Below are 22,636 nucleotides of genomic sequence, written 5' to 3' on the forward strand. Positions count from 1 at the left end.
ATTAATTCCCTTTTAATATATATAAATTAGTGGCCCGGTGCACAAAATTTGTGCATATTAAAAGGGAATTAATTAGAGAAAATATTTTAATATATATATATATATATATATATATATATATATATATATAGCGCTCTCTCTCTCTCTCTCTCTCTCTCTCTCTCTCTCTCTCTCTCTCTCTTTTGACATTAATGAAGTACACGGGCCACTAATATATATAGGGCTCTCTCTCTCTCTCTCTCTCTCTTTCTCTCTCGACATTAATGAAGTATATGTAATGTAGTTATAGAACTTGCTTATGACACTGTTGAAAAAGATTAAGTGAGAATAATGCAAGGGAGCAGGCTTGGCTTTGTGGTGGGTGTGGGTTAGACAGCATGGAAGTGCATGATATGACATGGAGGCCAGTGCAGAGGCTGTGGCAGAAGTCTCAATGAGATGTGATGGGTTGGACCATGTGGTAGATGTGGAGAGTTGGGAGAGGTTTTCGGATGGAGAATCAGACGGCTTGGGGTTTGCTAGAGTGTTACACTCTAGACAACAAAGAATAAAGCACAGTGAAGGTGGGCACTTGGCAGACTGAAGGGCTGACTCACCGATTGAAGTGAACCCTCTGTTCCAGCTTGGCTGTGCACGGGATTCACATGTGTTTCTCAGCAAAGTTAGACATTACCAAATGTCCTATACTTTGGTGAATTTTGGAAACCATAAGTCTTAAGATTGTGACTGCCAAAACTTGAATGATTTGCCTTTCTTTATAGACTAGATGCGATCTTGAGAGATGAGAGGTCTCACATTTTTGCAAGTGGCACTCTTTGGTGCATACCACTGTTTCTTCCTGTCTACTCAGCTTTCTCCTCCAGTGCTTTTTCCTCCAATGCCTCCACTGGTAAATAATTCTTTGACATAACATCATTGTCATGCTTTTCGAGTTCCAATATGAAGTTTACATATTTCTAAAGCAACACATCCCTGTAGTAGGCAGAGTAGATTCATAAATATTACTAAAGGTAAGGACTATGCATTCCAGACCCATTCTGTGACATGGCATTCATGGATACCTGGTGGAATTTGTTTCTGCAGCAAATAACCTCAAAATTCTGTTTTCTGGGGTACTTTAGTAAGATCATCATAGCATAACTTAATGATCTATTTTTAATAACAGTGGGTAAAATCACAGGGTTGTAATTGAAACTTAAATGCTGGTTTGTAATGCCAGTTACCTCAGCAGTGATGATAACTTTTCCCCTCTGAAAATTAAGTTGTGGAAATTGTGAGTATCTGAGGATGTCTATCAGTGATTTCTATTATAATAAAATGGAAATTCATTTCTGACCCGAACTGAGGTTGTGGATGTTAGGTCTCACCTAGAAAAGATAGAAAAGCAGAGAGAGGCCACCTTTCCTGACAGCTCCGAGGGGTTTTCCTTTTTTTGTCCTCCTTCCTCTCCACACCTCATTCATGCATGTATATGTCTGTTAATTATGACTTACTAGTTTACTTAAAGCATCTATTTTAGAGATTTAAGAAATAATCTTATTAGCATTCCAAATTAATTGTGACATGGTTATCTCTTTGTGCACCAATATTATAACTAGAAATAACTTTAACTTTTCTTAAGTTCAGATATATTTTAGTATGTTTTCCACCAGGATTTGCCTAATGTGGTTGGTATGATGCATTTAGCCTTTAAATTAGAGAATGACAATAGCTGATAAATGACCAGAAAGCTATTTTTAGCCTGAATAGATCACATCCATATACATGAAGTTATAAGCCTAATTAATGTTATTTTTGGCAAGAGTTCTTCCAAGTGTGGGAGTTGGCTAACTACTTCCTTTGTGAAAAATTTGGTAACAAATTTTCTCAACTTTTGTTTACTTGAAAATATCTTTATTGCTTTCATTTTTGAAGGATAAATTTGCTAAATAGAAAAATCTAGTTTGGCATTTTTTTTTTCTCTCCAGCACTCTAAAAGTCTGTTGTCATAACTCCCACACCTCTGTATTCTGTACTTGCACTGTGACATGCCTATGTGCTGTTTCATTTATATTCATTCTTCTTGGAGTTTAGTGTAGGTTAATGTTTTTAGTCAAATTTGATAAAAATTTGCCATTTTTTCTTCAGCTATTCTTTCTTTGTAGTTTTCTCTCTCCTCTCCTGCTGGGACTTTAATTACCTGTATGTTAGATTATTTCACTCTGCTCCACACGTCATTGAAACAGTGTTATTTTTCAGTCTTTTCTCTTTGTGCTTCTGTTTGGATAATTTGTTTTAACCTGTATTCAAGTTCACTAAGCTTTTCTGCCCCAGTGTTTCATATGCTGTTAATACCATCTATTTCATATATTGTATTTTTTGTTATATTAAGTAATTAAAACAGGAAAGACAGGTAAAAAGTACAGTGAAATAGACATCTTTCTTTTCTAGGTGTGAGTGTACACACCAGCAGCAGTTATTCATGTATCCTTTCATACCCACATTCATTTTTATATTTTGACACAAATGGAAGTAAATGATATATATGGTACTCCTGAGATTTTGATTTTTGATTATTTAAAAAACTTGGTATCTTGTAAAGTTTTTTAGTCTTCAAATTTGTACCCTTCCCCTTCCTTACCAAAAGGAATTAAGAACACTGACTATCAAGAAATAATAATTTAAAAAAAAGCACTGGCTATCATATTTCTAGAAATAGTTTTCTATTCTTATTGTCATTCTTTTCAGCTTTGGTATATATAAATCTGACAACTAGTGGTAGTTCAGAAATTATTTTGTTTCCTCTTGGCTATGATTATTTTGGGCGGCAGTAATCTTTATTGAATTCCTACTATGTACTTTGCCTTTAGATACTTTGCTTTATTTACTTAAACATTGTTATATTGTTATATATCGTTTCTTGCTTAACATTACTATTTGAACTATATCATTGTAACAATAAATTAACAATACTTTTATAAACTCAGTTTTTTTTTGTATTTTTTTTAAACTGGGCTTCTTTTGTTCCCTTTTTAAAGTTTTCATTGTGGAAGTTTCAAAATGATTACAAAATAAAATGGTGTAATAAACCTTGAATTGCCTGTCATTAGGCTTAGTAATTAACAGCAATAGCTAGTATTTTTTCATTTACCATCCTAAGCACTTCCCCCTCCATACTATTTCAAAGGAGATTTCAGATATATTATTTCATTAATATGTTTTCATTCTATATGCTCCAAAAGATAAGGGATGTAAAAATTTATGTAATCACAATAATTTTAAGAAATGGAGAAAAGCAATTTCTTAAGTGATCAAATATCCTATAAGTGTTTAAATTTCCAGTTTTCTGTAGTCTGTTAATTTTTAAATATTTTAAATTCAAGACAAATAAGTTTTACATATTTTATAGGTTCATGTCTTTATGTTCTTCTGATATATAGATATTTCCAAGTCTCTTTCTCTCTCTTTTTTTTTAAAATATATTTTATTGATTTTTTTACAGAGAGGAAGAGAGAGGGATAGAGAGTTAGAAACATCAGTGAGAGAGAATCATCTATCAGCTGCCTCTTGCATACCCCTTATTGGGGATATGCCAGCAACCAAAGTTCATGCCCTTGACCGGAATCGAACCTGGACCTTTCAGTCTGTAGGCTGATGCTCTATCCACTGAGCCAAACTGGTTTCAGCAAGTCTCTCTCTTTTTTTTCTTTGCAAAGTACTTTTCAAAAGCTTTGTTGTTGTTGATGTACAAAATTTTCTACCATTGGTCTGGTTTTTGTTGTTTTTTAATACATTTTTATTGATTTTAGAGAGGAAGAGAGAGAGGGGGGGGGGAGGAAATATCAGTGATGAGAGAGAAATATCAATGATGAGAGAGAATCATTGCCCAGCTGTCTCCTTCACACTGCACACTGGAGATCAAGCCTGCAACCCCTGCATGTGCCCTGACCAGGAATCAGACCATGACCTCCTGGTTCATAGGTCGAAGCTCAACCATTGAGCCAAACCAGGTGGGCCATTGGACTGTTTTTAGATGCTCAAATATATAAGTAGATTTCTTTAAAGATTGTTTTAACTGATTGCTTTTAAATTTCCAGATGCTCTTTAGATATTATTAGATTATATTTGAACATGGGTGTTTTGTTTTTGTTTTTTGTCTAACATAGCTATGGCTTGGTTTTATATGAGTTACCAGTTATATGTGTGTAGATTTGAAATATGGCATATTATTTGAAATAAAAAAAGCAAAAATCAGATGAAATTAGGGCCAGGTAGCTGGGAACCTGCACGTTATAGATGTTTGTGGGGTCTGTAGTAGAAAACTGAAATATTGAAAAATTATTTACACCCAAATGATATTTCATCTACTTATATCTAAAAAAAATTGGTTGCTGTTTTTCCTTCCAGTCTTCTGTGCCTCTAAATATTCTTACTCAAAAGGCTTTGATCTCCACCATTTCTCTTCTTCCTCCCCACATTTCTCATCTTTGTCATCTCTCTCTCCCCCCCACTTATTGAAGGATATAAATTTATTTGTATCTACAGTAGTTTGAGACCAAAATGCAACCAGTGAAATCTGAAATCTGAAATACCAAGATATTATTTACCCCAATCCATAGTACAGTTGTCACCGTTCCTGGCACGCTCAGCTTTGTTTCCTGATGATGAATGAATAATGAGTGGGCTTCCAGGAGATGAAGGTGTGCCAAGAAGAGCCCCCAGGCACACACAGGGTGGTAGCATGCATTTGGCCAGCTAGCTAGACTTCACTATGCTTCATTTCTGTTTTTGCCCTAGGTAAAATAGCAACACCTTTATTTAAGTCTCTCCCTCCTTTTCTTCCTTCATTTTTAAAATAAGGGCCTTTAGAAAACGTATTGTAGGGAAGAATGGATATGCTATTTGCTGACTGGGGGTTGGGGACATAGCCAGACTGAAGAGCCAGAAAGTTATTTTCACTCTTTGAGATCCACACCTCCTGGGTCTCCTCCAACCATTTCTACATCTACATCTTTAGCCTTGAGTTCAGGATGTGTGTGTTTGTGGTGTGTATGTGGGCGCTCGTGCGTGTATACATGTACATGTGCATGCACTCATGGGCATACACACTTGAATGTGTACCTGTATTATTCTGTTTCTGGGTTAGTAACCCAAATAAATCTGGCATTTAGCCTCTCAGTATAAAACACTCTGTCTTCATATTCCTTTCTCTTCCCACCATAGTTACCATGACTATCTCCTTCCAGTCAGTACATCAAAAATTTCAAATGAAAAGAAGAAACCAGTGCTGTCATACTCTAATAATCATATCTAAATCACAATGGGCAAAGTGTTTTAATGTGATTAGTAGAAAACTGTATTAGTCAATGTCAATTTTCAGTATCTTTTCACAGTAGTTTATTACATTAATAGTTTAATTTTAAATAGTTTTAAATTTTTCAAACATTGAATTTTTAGGTTGAAATTAATTTTCTAGTTTAGGGCTTACATTAATAATAAACATTAGGCCTATTTGGGTATTATACTTATGAAGAATCTGTGCTTTGGCTTTGTTTTTTCGAAGTGAAGTTTAATTGGATATCCTTAGCCCAAAGCACACAGGGAGTTCTCCCTTCCTTATCTTCCTCGGTAGCCACTAGCTCACCAGCTCTTTTGATAAGACAGACAGACAATGTCCCTGCTGTTGTCCCTGCTGCTGGATAAAAACTTGCTGCCAAGGTATGGCTGATGAGACTTTCCCCCTGTTTGCATTTTACATAATTTTAAAGATCTGATACTATCTGTATTTTAAACATTGGTTTTCAAGTTTGGCTGTATGTTGGAATCACCTGGGGAATTTTTTTAATGCTGATTTAATTGGTGTGGGGTCAGCCTCAGTGTTAGGATGTTTAAGTGCCTCTAATATTATGTGACTTTTCATACGCAGCAGAGTTTGAGTTTTGGGGTGTTGTAACACGGCCAACTTTCCAACTCCCATTTACCCCCTTGGCACAGCTCCCTCCCAACCTGTGTGAGGCTCTGGGAAGCAGACTGGGAGTTTGCTTTGCTTTTTACTTCTTAGGAAATGTATGCCCAACCATAAGAGTCAGTGGCCTTAGCACCCTCTAGAGATAAAAAGGTATATTACCCCACTTTTAAAAGCTCAGCATTTGAGCAATGGCCTATCAAGAAACAGTTCTCACCTCTATAATCACAATTAAGTAACTGCCTGTAAAATGAAACCAGATGTTATTACAGGGGCAAAAAAAAAAAAAAAAAAAAAATTTAAAAGCCTTAGATGGTTCAATATCACACATTTATTTTACCTCTGTGTATATTTTGTTATTTTCATGGTCAGTTTTGATATCAATATGATTTTTTATGGAAGAAACATTGTACTTAGTTGATTCATAATTTTAACAGCACGTTGGAGCTTATGTCTACTTTTCTCTTTGAACTGTTTAATTTGCCCAGTATCACAATGGGTACATGCTTTCTGAAAAGGATAAATGAACGATTTTTCAAAGGACAAGCCATAAAAGAGTATAACAAGAGTAGCCACTTTACATGTTATTATGGAATATTTTGTTCCTGATCCTCTTTGCTATGCCTTAACTCATTATCATAATACTAGGGGCCCGGTGCATGAATTTGTGCACCTTGAAAGAACTGTGGGCCGCGAGGCTGCAGTGGGCACAGGGCAGGTCTTGGCCCATCACCAGGGCTTGTGCCTGGCCTCTCCCACCACAGCCCCCAGTCCCCTTTCTGCCAGCAGCCCCACTCCTGCCGCCACTCCTTTCACATGATGATGCAGGGCCCACTTGCACCCACTGACAGCATGGAGCAATTGGGGCTGGCACCAGCAGCCAGTGCAGGTGGTGGTGCTGGCTGCGGGTATGAGTGGCGGCTGCTACTGGCCCCGATTGCCCCTCAGAAGCAGGGGGCAGTGGAGAAGCCCTGTGGGGTGATCGGGGCTGGCAGCTGCTGCTTGCACCTGCTGATGGTGCCGAGCAATTAGGGCCGGCGCTGGGCACCAGCAGTGGGTGCAGGTGGAGCTGTTACTGGCAGCAGGTGTGAGCGCCGGGTGGGACCATGGTGCACAGAAGCAAAGAATTTTCAGTAACCACCAGAGGCTCGCCCCAATGACAGCAACCAGCACCTACCTTGGTCTGGTGCAGGGGTCTTCAAACTTTTTAAAGTGGGGGCCAGATCACGGTCCCTCAGAGAGCTGGAGGGCCGGATTATATGAACTACTAATCCCTACTGTAACACCTTGGCTGCGCTCACTGCCCAAAAAACCTGGCGGGCAGGATCAGACTCCCCTGGGGGCTGCATGTGGCCCTCGGGCCGTAGTTTGAAGACCCCTGGTCTGGTGCCTTGGCTCACTTGCTCCACCATCCACCTGCTGCCGATGCCCGCCATGTTCTGCACATGCCCACTGGAGGTCAGTGCATGTCATAGCGACTGATTGTTTTGTTCAGTTGTTCTGCCGTTTGGTCTTTTTGCATATTAGGGTTTTATATTTAGATGTTCGGATATTGTTCATGTCTTTCATCTCTGCCTTTTCCAATAGCTAGTTTGGATCTTTTTATAACCATTGAAGCCTTTTATCAAAAATTGATTACAATCTCTATCCAGTTTTTTGAGGCCCCTCAAATACTCAGCTCTCCTCCCCTATTCTTAGAACCTGAATCTCCTTTCTCAGGTCCTTCCTTGCCACTTACCCCCCTTGCATATTTGATTGATCAAATGAATGGCTCTCATTATCTCATCTCACTGAATTCTTTGTCCTTCTGGAAAAATCCATATTTGGCACTCCTTCTCCATTACTTCATCCAGGTTGCCAAACTTTGTTAGAATAAGTAACACTGCTTTGCACACTGGAACCACCAAAAATTCACAACTCTCCACACTTACAGATCCTTGGTTGCTGTTCCTTAGTGTTTTGTTTGTCCTTCAGATTGGTCAGCTCTTCCATTCCCACTGTAACTTGGCCTACTTCTTATCAATCTCAGACCTCTTACACAGATACTAAACTCCTTTCTCTTTGTGGACAACCATGCCTCTTATCTCAATAAATTTGGGTAATTGGATCTGAGCTTCCTCAAACTCATCTTTTTCATCAGCAGGCTGTGCAGCTGACCTACCTACCTCCTTTTCTTTTCTCAGACCTCAAAGAATTGCCCTGTGTTTCTTCCTGTTCAGAACCAACCCTCCCTCTACAGCAGCGGTTCTCAACCTGTGAGTCGCAACAGGTTGAGAACCGCTAGCCAGGGTCACCTAAGACCATTGGAAAACACAGATATTTACATTACGATTCATAACAGTAGCAAAATTACAGTTATGAAGTAGCAATGAAAATAATTTTATGGTTAGGGGTCACCCCAACATGAGGAGCCTGTATTAAAGGGTTACAGCATTGGAAAGGTTGAGAACCACTGCTCTAGACGCTGGCTGTTGTCTTCCATTGTCTCCAGAACTTGCCCCTTTTATCCCTACTCTTTCTTGTATCTTTTTTCTCATTTTAAAAAATATTTTAAAATATACTTTTATTGATTTCAGAGAGAGGAAGGGAGGCAGGAGAGAGAGAGATTGAAATATCAATGATGAGAGAGAATCATTGATTGGCTGCCTCCTACACCTCCTACTGGGGATCAAGAACAAAACCCAGGCATGTGCCCTTAACCAGAATCGAATCCAGGACCCGTCAGTCCACAGGCTAACACTCTATCCATTAAGCCAAACTGGATAGGGAAGCTTTTCTCTCTTTTTATTGGTTCCTCCCTTTGGGTCTATAAATACCTTTGAAAGCACACCAAACCAAATAACCTTCCCTGGACCATGTTTCTCTAATCCCCCAGTTCATTCTCTTCATTTCTTTGGGGATTTTTATTAGATTAACTAGAGGCCCAGTGCATGAATTCATGCACTGATTGTTTTTGGCAGGCCTGGCCCCAATCAGTGGATAGGGGCCAGGCCTGTTGGGAGGAGGAAACAGCAGGAGGTTGGCTGGGCTGGCTGGGGTGGAGGCTGTGAGCAATTGGCCAGTGGACCCCGCCCCCGATTGGGGTGAGGGACAATTGGGATGGGGCTGGCTGTGGGGAAAGGCTATGGGCCAGCCAGCCCCACCCCCAAATGGAATGGGGGAGTTAATTGGGGGTCAGTGGCTGGGGAAGGGGCCATGGGAAGTTGGCCAGTTGCCCTGCTCTCAGTGGAGTGGGAATGGCTGATCAGGGATGGGGCCAGTCAGGAAGAGGGGCTAAGGACCGATTGGGGTAGTGGGGACCCATTGTGGGTGGGATTGGCTGAGGGGAGGGGCCATAGGAAATCGGGGTGGGAGAGGCCAAACTGGGGCAGGGCCAGCTCTTGGGAGGGGCCTTGGGAGGTTGGCCTGCTGGCCCCACCCCCACATCAGGCCAGTTTGTTGGCTGCAGTGGGTGTCACAGCAACCAGTCGTTCCAGTCCTTATGGCATTATGGTCATTGGCTTTATATAATATATATATATATATATGGTCAGGTATTCCTCATCATATGATGAAGTATTCTTCATCTCTATATTCATTGTTGAAGATTTTTGTTTGTTTGTTTTTTGCTTTAGAAATAGATATGATTTATTAAAGTACATTTTGTACATTATTTAGATTACCTTCCCTCCCTTGTCTTATTTGCTGTTACAGCTTATAATGACATGCTTTCTGCTATTGAAATACCTTTGCATATTTAATTTACACCCTACTTGGCCATGATGTTTTTATCTTAGGATATAGTTCTTGATAAAGATTGTTACATCCTTATTCATGCATGAGACTTGTCTATAGTGTTGGTATTTCTGCCTCTTTGTTCACATTTTGGTATCAGGTTAACCCAGCTTTATGAAATTATTTAGAACTCCTTTTCTATTATTTGTGTTAGTTTAAGGAATGCTTTAGTCTACACAGAATTGGAAAAAATTTGATAATAAAACCTTCTAGCCTGGCACCCTTACAAAAGGTCATTCTTTGTTACTCTGGTAAATTTCTCAGTTTCATCCATTGTTCTTATCCTACATGAGTTCTTTTCTTCTTGGATCAAGTTGAGTAATTTTATGTTTTTCTAGAATTTTTACTGGTTAGTCATAGTTTTCAAATTCATTAGCATAGAGTTGAGTCTGATTTTTTTCACTTGAAAGCAATATTTTTCAATTTGAAATATTAGATTAGATGATCACATCATAGTTGACATTATTGTAAAGTATCATCTTTCTTGTGACATAGGTCTAGAGGGATGTGTAAGATGTGTAATTTTTAGGTTCAAATACGTTTCCTATATTGGTAGATTTATTTAGCAGATTTAGTAGTGAACACTAGGTAATATTCAGTTAGAAGAGCGTCTATAAAGGGTTATGGGTATTGGATGCCTTTTTAACATTACGCCATTGCCATATATTTAGCCTTAGTAAAATAGCTCCCACAGTTAACAGTGAGTAAGGAGCTTGTACCGATGTGTAATGAAGGGACGTAGGAGTTAGGCTTATTCAGTAGTAAAAATAGTACAGTCACATATGGTGATTTTTTTCATTCAGATGGCATCTCTTTCAGTAAATAAAAGGCCTTTTACAGTTTATTAGGAGCTACTTCATAGAATTTCTGGTTGCGTCTCCACTTTTTGTTTTCAGGATTGTGATGAGAGGCAGTGTTAGAACAGAGGTGATGGGTGTCTATCAGCATAGCACGAAGAAAGGTTGAGCTGATAGAATCAAGATAGAAATTATTTATTTCATTTAAAAAATATTTTCCAATTACAATTGAAATTCAACATTATATTAATTTCAGGTGTACAACATAGTGATTAGATATTTACATATTTTATGAAGTGATCAATCTGATAAATATAGTACCCATTTGACATCATACAAAGTAATTACAATATTATTGACTGTATTCCCTATGCTGTAATTTACATCCATGAGACTTTTATTTTATTTTATAACTTTCAGTTTGTACTTCTAAATCACTTTCAAGATAGAAATAACATAAGTTGATAGATTGAATGAAGTAATGTCTATTCAGGTGCTTTCAGAGTTTCCCAAACATAAAAATTATTTATAATGTTGAAGAGGATTCAGTGCTAGACTCTTAAGTGAAACCAGCAAATGCCAATTTTTAAGACTGTGTACAGGTATTTCTTTTTGTCTTTTCCAGAAAGTATCAGTGTTTCTCTCTGTCACTTGACAGGTATTGTCAGCATTTATACCATCAGTAAATTATTCAGGTCCATCTTATGTCATTATTACCGGTGATCATGAGATATACAACTATAGAGGAATGGAGTTCTGATTGCAAGATTTAGTGGTGACAGAGAAGGGAAGGACAAGCTAACAATGAGGGTGTTAGAGAAGATGACCTAAAGGGGCGACATCTTGAAGGTGGGAGATGGGATGAGGGGCAAGTTGTGGGATCACAGAGAACTTTGATGCCACATGAAAGTTCAGGCTCTATATTTATGAACAAATTGATATTCAAATAACTGTTTGAAGGATATAATAATCTGTAAGCCCTTCCAGGAGAGCCCTTCTGTTTTCTTACTATCTCTATTTTTTTCTATTGTACCTAACACAGGATAGACAATACAATAAAAACACACAGCTTTTGTGTTTTTATCCTAACAGGTTAGTGGGTTGGTCCCCAAAGCTGTAATGTCCTGGATCCCAAGTCTCTCACAGAGTGGTGTTTAGGCATCTGAGATGGTGAGGGAGGCATTTCACCATAGGATGAAAGCGCTTGGAGAGCATGTGCTTACTGCCCATTTGAAGATTGCTTTATTATATAATTTTTTTATAGAGTATTTGGTCACCTTCCCTGAACCCTAATAGATAGGTTGTTTTTTAAGAGCTCATTACAGTAAAAGTGCATTGCTTACTTTACTAGTAGGTTTACTAGCAAGGTTTGAGTGTCCATTTTGCATGTATATGCATTTATAAGCAATAGCAAAAGAGAAAGTATTTATTTGTAAATGTATAGTTCTCTGTGAAATTGTTACCTCCTGAGAGAACAGTGCCATTGGGGAGGGCATGATGGAAGATGTTTCAGAACCTGAGATCCTATCCCAAATAACATGCCACCCCCAACCCCACAATCAAGACTTGTAATGAGATATATTATTGCTGGGAAGTGTTACCCTTGGTTTGGTAAAGGGAACAAGGTTAAAAAGAAATGTTGATAACTGTTTCTTATATCAGTGAATTTCAAGCTGCAGGTTTACAATCCAGCAGTGGGTTGTGAAATCAGTGTAGTGGACAGGATGGCGTATTTCATTTTTAATAGGAAAGGACAGAAAGTAGAGTGTGGGAGAGTTTGTTTCTGATTTATGTAGACATATATATGCATGTGTAATTAGCTGAAATGTAAAATATATATTTTTTGCTCTAGGTCATGTGAAAAAATGATAAATATTGCTTTAAAATATGAGTAAATTGCTTGTGTAAACTAATTAGGAGCATGTAATAAATGACTACTTTCCCTGTAGTTTTGAATGGGTCTTCAAAACATTGCATTTTACCAGGAGAATCATAAAATAAAGGTTAAGTATAAACAGGACTTTTATAAAAATTGAAGCAAAAGCTTTTAGTAATAGCTGTTTGCAAGCTTGCTAATTGAAGATTGTGTTACCTATTGAACTGGTGCTCTAGGTGAGAGTGTTAAAGTCGATGCATATAGCTAACACAATAAATAACCCAAATCTACTGATTTACTAGTATATGCTACTATTATACAAAGAAAAAGGCAACTTAATTGAAAAATTTAAAAACAAAGACTAGAATTTAGTGATCAAATGTAAGTTGAAGTCATTTTTGTAAGAATTTGTTATATTAAAATACAAACGGAAGGTGGCCAAACCTCAATATACTAAACAAATAGCAGCTATTCTTTTTAATACATATTGCTGTGGATTTTTGTTGCTTTGAGTGGTAATTGATTCTGTTAATAAAATGTTTTATTATAACTCCAGTTTATGTTTGCATAAAGTCTTAAACACAGTATTACTACTATGACTATATGTAATATATAAATACATATTATTTATGGTTTCTAAGTTTGGACAAACTGTTGGCATAGAAATAATAGTGTTTTTCCCTTTTGTGTTTTTCAAGGGCTATGTACTTAAGTTTTGTGATGTGTTTACATATTGAAAGTCTACAGTGTACTTAGGGTATTGTATTTTTAAAAACTGGGCCTTGTCCTTTTGTTACTTATTTTAATACTAGTAGCCCTGCGTACATATCTGTGTGCCTGTATCTAGCTGCCGCTTGCCTCAGCTGGCAATTGCCCACTGCCGCTGGCAGCTCTCCACTGCTCATACATCGCTGCCTGCACTCCTGTAGCTCTCCGCCTGCTGACCCCACTCCTAGCTTGCAACCCGCCCCCCTTCCTCTAGTAGTAGAGAAAGCTATACTTGTAGGTTGCTGCCCCACCCTCCTATAGCTCTCCACCATTTGTAGATTGGTCCTGACATCGTGGAGTAACAGATAATTAGCATATTCCTCTCTTATTATATAGGATTATTTAGGATAGATTTCATCCACGTATTTGGTATTATTCTCTTTGAAGTAACATTGCTATTAAATGTAGGATCCACTTTCTACATTTAATAAGTTCTTTTAGTGCTGTTTTCAATGAAGTGTATAAATAAGAAAAATTATATTGATATAATTTCATAAGGTTGTCTCTATAAGTCTTATTCTTGATCTGATAATTAGCAAGAAGCAAGTAGACACTGCTGTGGGGAATGCATTTGTCAGGATTAAAATGTGGTTGCTTTTGATCATTGCTGATATGTAGTGTCTAATATTTCAAACTAGCTTGTTTCCTTTATTCTGCTGCTCCACCTCTGCCTTGATATGGCACACAGAATGGAGAAATATGCGACTGAAAGAAGTTTGATTAGTATATCAAAGGTTTTCTGAATTTCTGGCCTTTTCGGCAAGATTGATGGGGGAAGAGGCAGGTAGTTGAAAGTTGAAAGGGCCTGTGGTGGGACCCGTGTCTTTTATTTATTTGGAAGGATGCCATTTTGGAGGTAGCGTCTTCTATGGCTGGTAGTGGTAGGTTTATCATCGGAGATCATTTGAGGGCTGATTGTATATGCCAGAAGGCATAAATGGTTGAAGTATCAGTATTTTGAAAGCATTTAAACTATACTTCCATGGACTGTCTAAAATACTATATAATTAGTATTGGTACTGTATTTATTTCAGTACAAAATAGTATCTTGGGAATTTTATAACTTTTATAATTATAATTAGTACATAGACCCCCCCCCCCCCCGTATTGAAACTTGGTGTTGGTTACTGTCATAGTCATCAAATATGTATATCTTTATAAAATTAAAATTGTTACCCAAATAGAACATGTACTGATTTACAAAATCCAGTTGTGTCACACCTTAGATGGAAGAACTATAGGCCCTCAGTTGCCGCCCTCTCCCGTTCCTTTCTTAAGCAGCCCTCCCGAGTCTTCGTTAGTGATTGCTCCTGGGTTATACCTAATCTTTCAAACTTTGTGCACATGTAACAGTTCTTTAGTCATTAGTTATTGTTTTTTAAAACACCAGTAAACATTTATTTTCTGTTTCTTTAGAACAGGACTTCAGAAGTGGCATAGACAGGAGGTTTTGGTTTGGAATTTCTCATGAATGTAGTCATTAGTTTTTTTATAGTGTCTCTTTAATGCACGATTCTATCCACACAATTCATAGATAAATGTGTCCCTTTATCAGGAGTTGGCAAAAGTGATGGGTGTTGTGCACTACTTAGCTCATTTCCTTTATTTTTCTTTCTTCCATGTTCGACTTAGGCCTTAGGCCATCTGTGGATTTTGCTTGCACTTTTCTAAGCTAAAAATCCCTTTGGGCATTTACATATCTTCATCAAGAAAGTATTATTTTATTACTTTTATTAAGCAACTACATATTTTAACTATAGTTCTGTATTTTAAATGCACTAATTATGGAAACATTAATTAATTGGAAATGGTCTTTGTAACTAAGATGATTAAATTGTAAGTATAATTTTAAAAGAAAATATGTCATTACTTTACCAGTTTATGCATATTTGTTTCATAAATAATCCATTTAACAAGTACTTATTCCTCTGTGTTAGGAACTGTTTATAGGAAGTATGTTTATATTACTGACTTCTTGTTTGTATATGATAAATTTATTTATAAAATTTTCTTTGTTTTTCTTAGACAAAATTGAAGAAGCACAAAAAGAACTTAACGGGGCAGAAGTGTCAAAAAAAGGTAAATTAAAATCAACTCCAGTATAAACTTTATTCTTGCAGAGATTCTTATATAGACACCTTATAACTGCAGCTTTGCTAAATCAATTGGTGTAAGCATATTACACACTTAAAAATCACTTTAAAAGAATTCATACCTAGCCCAGCCAGCATGGCTTGGTTGTTGAGCATTGATCTGTGAGCCAGAGGGTCACGGTTCAATTCCTGGTCAGGGCACATGCTCAGGTTGCTGGCTCCATTCCCAGTGTGGGGCATTCAGGAGGCAGCCAATCGATGATTCTCTTTCATCATTAATGTTTCTATCTCTCCCTCCCCCCTCCTTCCTCTCTGAAATAAATAAAAATATATTTAAAAAATTGATACTTAAAAGTATGTGACTTTGCTTTATGAAATGTTTTAGCTACATAGCATATTCTACAATAGTTTCCTACATATTAATCTATTGCTGAAAGGAGTGTGATTGTTGCAGGAGTGAAAGTGCTACTAGGAGTGAGGATTTGTTGCAGCTATTTTGAGAGTCTGTGAGATTGTCCCATGGCAGTAATAGAACCAGTATAGTGGATACTGATGACTGCGTTCATGTGTATGTGTATACTATATGCTCATATAATGCAGTATTTTTTGAAATGACTAAGACCTAAGACAACTATAATAACCTAAATGCTAGCCAGTGTAGGAGTAATTGAATACATTATAGTAAATTAATATGTTTGTATGTTATACAGCTTTTTTAAAAATGTTAATTATTTCAGTTGATTGTGAGAATTTGTTGCTAAATGAGAATGAAATTGAGATATAGCATGTAAAATAGGCTACAATTTTTTTGTTGGATCCAAAGCATACAAAAGCACATGAACATGCATGTGCGCGCACACATACACACACACAAACACATCTATATATAGGATTTGATCAAGTTTGAAAAGATTTATATACAGATATATATGTACAATGATAAACTTTTATGTATATGTCTTTGTGTCCTTTACTAATTACAGTGGGTATAATTTTGTATAAAAATAAGTTTAAAGGCAAAAATTGGTTTTCCTCATGGAAAGCATACATATTATTTGTCCAACTATATGAAAAATTTCAATGTACAACAGTTTGTGGGGAGGGAATATAGGAAGGTTGGTAGTTCCAACACTATCTGTTAATGAGTAAAATGGATTAAAAGGATAGAAAGTTTTCTTTATGATATTTATATTTCATAATTTATTATTACTTTGTCTCTGTTAGATCTTCTAATTAGAGTGGTATATTTTGACAGAGTGAATGGATTAGCCATGTAGGATTTCAGTTGAAAGTCTTTCTTAAGAAAATACCTTTTAAATCTGGTAGGTTCCTAACTAGGTATTTTTAGTGGGAATAATCTCTGCCTGCTCAGGTTCTCCATCCCTTGGACCAGGCTGTGAAATCCCCGAGATTATTTGGTGTTGGTATGAATAGTTATGCTGTGATGTGCTGCAACCTTAAAGCAGTGTGCTCTTCCTCCTTTTTCCTCTTCTCCCACCTCCTCCTTCCATGGAATCTATGGAAGGTCCATGTCAAATAGGACCTTAAATGACATTCTTAAGGAAAAGCAAGTCTGGAAAGAGCAGAGAAGTCACCATAGCCATGCTGTCCCTTTGAAAAGCTGACTATAGATCCCTTTCCCACATTGCTGTAGGCAGAAAGCATGTAAGATACTTAGGCTATACTAGATCCTAAACTTCCCTTTACATAGTTAACCTTTTTCATATCTAGTAATGACTTAGAGCTGCTTCAAGTAGCAAAATAAATGTGTGCTTGTCTTCTTTTTCCTTCTTTCTTACTCCTGTGACAGTTTGAAGAACAGTGAACTAAATGCCTGGTGGGAAGGAAGAAATGGAACAAAGGTTCTAGAAAAAGAAAGTGGATAATGAGGTTTAGAATAATCTAGTGAGCTACATTTGGCAGGCTATACTTACTTAAGACCTAGGATGAATACCAAATGAGCATTGTTCTGAGCAATTCACTGCTTAGAATTACTATTTGGCTTTCATTTTTACATTCACATTCTGTGCAAATTAAAAATAAAATAGTTTTTCTCTCAAATAATTAAGGAGTTGATGTTAAGGTGTTGTCTTTAACACCACAGGATAGAAATCTTTTCATAACTTAGCTGTGGAGATTTCTCAAATCTTTGCTTGCTGAGCTATTTTATTAAAAGTTTATTACTTCCTTTGACGAATATACTTAAAAATCGAGTTATTTATTGCTGTTGATTAAAATGACTCATCTAAGATAGATCAATTTTTCACTATTTTTTTAGTGTTTTCATTTGCTCTGCAAGTTTGACTTTTTTCTGCATCTGACTTTTTTTCTACAATGCTCACAGAAGGTTCTAAGGCTTTGTCTGCATTGTAGATTCTGTGGTCCTTAACTTATTTTAAGGTTCTTTCTCCATTCCTTTTTTTTTTTTTTTTAACCATTAGGACAAGTAGCTAATTTATCTTCAGAAGCAGTTAACATAATGGTAGGCTTTAAAAAGAAAACAAAGAACTTGCTCATTGATAGATTATTATGGCTTTCTTTCCTGTCATCTGAAGTTTTAAGGAAAGATTAATCTGTCTAATATACTGTCAAATAAACTTACTTTTGCCTATTGCACCCCAATAGAATGTGGAAGTGCACTAAATTGTGCTAATGTATTTTATTCTTTCTTTCTGTTTATGAATGAAAACCAGATTACTTTGATTTAAATCAATTTTGGGGAAAATAGAGCATCAACATTCACACAGTTATCTAAATTGTCATTACGTTGTTTCTTACAGTGCTATTTACTTGTTTTTAATATCCAGTGTGTTTGACACTCTTTATAAAATTATTGTGCATCAGTTAAATAACATAGGGAGGCCCTGGCTGGGTAGCTTGATTGGTTAGAACATTATCCAGATATACCCAGGTTGGGTGTTCAATCCCAGGTCAACCAATAAAAGCATAAATAAGTGGAATAACAAATTGATGTTTCTCTCTCTCTCTCTCTCTCTCTCTCTCTCTCTCTCTCTCTCTCTCTCTCTCTCTCCCTCCCTCCCTCCCTCCCTCCCTCCCTCCCTCCCTCCCTCCCTCTCCCTCTTTCAAAGCAGTAAATAAAAATAAATAAATAAATAAATAAATAAATAAATAAATAAATAAATAAATAAGATAGCGAATGCCACTGATGTGGTACTGGAGTAATATGTGTAAGATAAACCGAGAAAAAATAGAGATCAGTTTATTAGGAGAATGTTTATATGCTGTCTCTTGAATCAAGCTTCAGAACTGTTTTAAAGTTTATCATGCAGTGTTTTACATATAAATTAATATATGTAAGATCTGAAATTATAAAACATAAATATAGCATGGTAGTCTTTGATGCTAATACCCAATTTAAGAATTGGCCTATTGCTAATAGTGTTGCATAAACCTGCATGCTAGTCTTTATTGCAGTCCACTGTTTGCTCTGTAGTGGTATTTACTGTCCTCAATTTAGTGCTCATCATTTTAGTGGTTCTTAAAATTAATGATATATTGTTGAAGAGTTTACTTTTTAGTTTTGGCTGCGTTTGAGCTTGAAGAATAAAATTACATAATTGTAACAACTTTTTTACTCAGCATTGTTTCTAAGATTCACACATTTTGTTAGATGTAGCTATTTCTTTTCATTGCTGAATAATACTTCATTGAGTGCAATGATTTGTTCCTCCATTCTGTTATTGATGGATTCAAGTTACTTCTACCTTTTTGCTGTCACAAATACTGCAGCTATGAATATTCTCATATCTCAGTGCACATGTGTGGACTATTTAGGTAATGTCGGTAGTCAGCTTCATAAGGTAATGCTAAATTGTTTTACAAAAAGTTGAGTTGTAAGAATTCATTTTGTGCTATTCAGTACTTCGTATTGTCTGTCTTTTCATGTTGTGTTTTTCTAGTTGAGTGAATATAAAATATTTGGTTCTGCTTTTGATTTATTTTTTCCTGAATACTAATGTTGTAATGTCAAACATGTCTTTAGCTGTACTTCTTGAAATGCTTGCTGGTATCTTTTATGCATTAAAAAAATCTTAATATATTTTAAATAACCTTTTATCCACTTTATGTGATGTAGTTTTTTGCTTGATTTTTCTCTTTCTTTAGAGTTCCTGTTAATAAACAGAAATTCTTGGTTTTTAATATTATCAACCTATCAATTTTTTTATTTTACCATTAGTTTTTTTGTTGTTGTTTTGTTTTGTGTTTTTGTTTTTTTGGGGGGGTAGGGGGAGGAGGATTTTGTGTGCTTATCTTAATAAATTCCTTATTACCACAAGATCTTAAATATATTTTTTCTGTTTTCTTTAAAAATATTTTCACTTTCAGATTAAAAATTCTTCTAGAGTTGATTCTTTAAAAGTATGTTGTGAGTTAGGGTTCCAATATCTAGTTTTTTGCTTATCCATTTAAATTTTAGAATTAGCTTTTAAGAAACTTGTTAGAACTTTCTTGAGATTGCATTGAATTTGGGGCAAACTGATTAAAGTCACAATTTTCAGCCTTCCTATCCATAAAGATAGTAGATAGTATATTTTTAATACTTGTATTTTTTTATGTCTAATGATTATTCCTTATATTTCTTAGAACTTTATTTGCTGGTTTTATTAATTGTGTGTGTGTGTGTGAGAGGGGGGAATAAATCATTTTCTAGCTCTTGTTGGCAAATAGAAATGCAACATAGTTTTGTGTATTCATCTTATGTCAAGCCCCCTGGCTAACCTCATTCATTCTGAAAATTTGTTCACAGATGCTTTAGAGTTTCTTATAAACAGTCACATCAGCTAGGAGTAATGAAAGCTTTGTTTCTTCTTTTTTAAAATAATAATTCTTTTTTATTTCTTTTATTTTTCTTGTTTTACCCAGTTGTCTCCTATAGAATGCCAAAAGAATGGCAGGCATTCTTGACTTGTTCTTAATGTTACAGGGAATTCTTCTAATTTCACCATTAAAATATTTGGTGTCTTTTTATGGGAGAGAGATTTAGTATTTTTCTTGGTTTGTTTTAATAGTTTAAGGAGATTATCTTCCATTTTCTTGTGAGATTTAAAACATCTTAAGGGTCTCTTAAATGCTTTTTCATAAAATGTAGAAATAATCTTATAGTCTTTATTCTCATATTCAAGTGTTTAAACCTTGCATTTTTTAAATAAAATGAAACCAATTTGGTCTTGATGTTTAATCTTATTAAACATACTGCTGGATTTGTTAATATTTGTCGAATTCTGTATTCATGTTCAAGAGATACTGAACATGAGTCTCTTTCTTATAATTGTCCTTGTCTGGTTTGTGTTAAGGTTATCTGAGAACTGTATCTGCCTGCTTCCCAAGGAGGTGTTTGTTTAATATTGAAATGGTAGCTTTATAGGCATGTTTTAGAATATACTTTGACTTTTCAGAGGGGTTGAGGATAGATTTTTAAGTACAATGTCAGTGTATTTAAAACTATTCAAACTTTCTTTTTTCTCTTCAATCCAACAATAAGTTATATATTTTTATAATATTAAGTATTCATATTTAGTGACAATAAATCATTAATGGCATTCTCCTATTCTCATTTATTTCTGATGGATCTCTAGTTATGTCTCTATTTTTTCTTTGTTAGTATTGTTCATTCATGCCTTTTCTCTCTTGATTAGTTTTGTTCGTTTATGCCTTTTCTCTTGATTAGTTTTGTTTCACCCCCTTTTTGTTATATCAACTTCTGACTTTCTTGATACTCTCTTATATCATCCTTTTCTTATTTATTTATTTATTTATTTATTTTTAAATCTTTATTGTTCATATTATTACAAAAGTTCCTCATTTTTTCCCCCTCCATTGCTCCCCTCCACCAGGTTCCCACCCCACACTCTGCCCTTTCCCCACCCCCCATCGTGCTCATCCATAGGTGCACAGTTTTTGTTCAGGCTCTTCCCACATTCTCCCTCCCCTTTTCCCCTAGAATCGTCAGTCCACTCCTCTTCCATACCTCTGATTCTATTATATTCACCAGTTAATATTGTTCATCAGATTTTTTAATTCCTTTGGTTTTTAGATTCACTTGTTGACAGTTACGTATTTGTTGTTCATAATTTTTATCTTTATTTTATTCCTCTTCCTAAAGAACCCTCTTCAGCAATTCATATAATTCTGGTTTGGCAGTGATGAACTCCTTTAGCTTTTTTTTTTAGTGAAGCTCTTTATCTGGCCTTCAATTCTGAGTGATAGCTTTGCTGGGTAGAGTATTTATGGCTGTAGGTTCTTGCTATTCATCACCTTGAATATTTCTTGCCATTCCCATCTGGCCTGCATGGTTTCTGTGAAGAAATAAGCTGACAGTCGTATGGGTGCTCCCTTATAGGTAACTATCAGCTTTTCTCTTGCTGCTTTTAATATTCTCTCTTTGTCTTTTGCTCTTGGAATTTTAATTATGATGTGTCTTGGTGTGGTCCTCTTTGGATTCCTTTTGTTTGGGATTCTATGCGCTTCCTGGACTTGTAAGTCTATTTCTTTCCCCAGGGGGGAAGTTTTCTGTCACTACTTCTTCCAGTATTCTTTCAGTATCTTGCTCTCTCTCTTCTTCTGGGACCCCATAATTCTGATGTTGGTTCGTTTGAAATTGTCCCAGAGGTTTCTTACACTATCTTCAACTTTCTGGATTCTCTTATCTTCTTGCTTCTGTGGAGGAGTGTCCTCTGGCTCTTTGTGTTCCAAATCTTTGACTTGATTCTTGTGATCTTCCATTCTGTTTTTAGGACTCTGTATGTTTTATTTCAGACAATGTATTCTTTATTTCTAGTTGATCCCTTTTCATATCCTCATAGGTCTCTTTTATTTTATCGGCCTTTTCTAGGAAATTCTTGAAAAACCTTATAAGCGTGGTTTTGAACTCTATATCCAGTCTCTTCTTGTACTCCATTTCTTTTGTTTGTGATCTGTTTCCTTGTCTCGGCATTTTCACAGCTTTCCTGAGTTGGTAGGGTGACTTTGTGTGCTAAGATGCCCTATATGGTTGAGTGGGTCAGCCTCCCAGTTACCTGAGGTGGACAGTCTTGGTGTAGCCCTTTGTGGGCTGTGTGTGCAGTCTTGTTGTTAAGCCTTGCTTGTTGTTGGTATCACTGGGAAGCATTGATCTCCAAGCCAATTGGCTATGAGGATCAGAAATGTCTCAGCTAGGATGGTTTCTGTATTCCTCTTGGATGGGGCGGGGTCTCGGGGTGGCACAGCCAAGCTTTGGTGAATCCCGGAAGATTGGTTGCAGGTGTGCGCACCTCTTTGGTATAGGCGCAGACAAGCTTTGGATTCCTGCCTGTCCCTCCCTAGGAGAGTCCTATTCACAGCGAACAAGAAAGCTAGCCACTGGAAGGGCTTCTGTACTCCGCTT

The 22,636-nt window shown here is 36.4% G+C and overlaps 1 protein-coding gene across 7 annotated transcripts in view; it reads left to right on the top strand.

Annotated features, from left to right (window-relative positions):
• Positions 1 to 22,636, top strand: part of HIVEP1 (HIVEP zinc finger 1) — a 145,997-nt gene that overhangs the window by 65,961 nt on the left and 57,400 nt on the right. For all 7 annotated transcript variants that reach the window (XM_084872699.1, XM_084872694.1, XM_084872700.1 and 4 more), the window contains one exon: positions 15,185 to 15,238. In XM_084872699.1, the coding sequence (XP_084728825.1) occupies positions 15,185 to 15,238 (54 nt within the window). The remainder of the gene's footprint in view (positions 1 to 15,184; positions 15,239 to 22,636) is intronic.

Source organism: Pipistrellus hanaki, assembly GCF_964339955.1.
Source record: "Pipistrellus hanaki genome assembly, chromosome: 2".
NCBI lineage: Eukaryota > Metazoa > Chordata > Mammalia > Chiroptera > Vespertilionidae > Pipistrellus > Pipistrellus hanaki.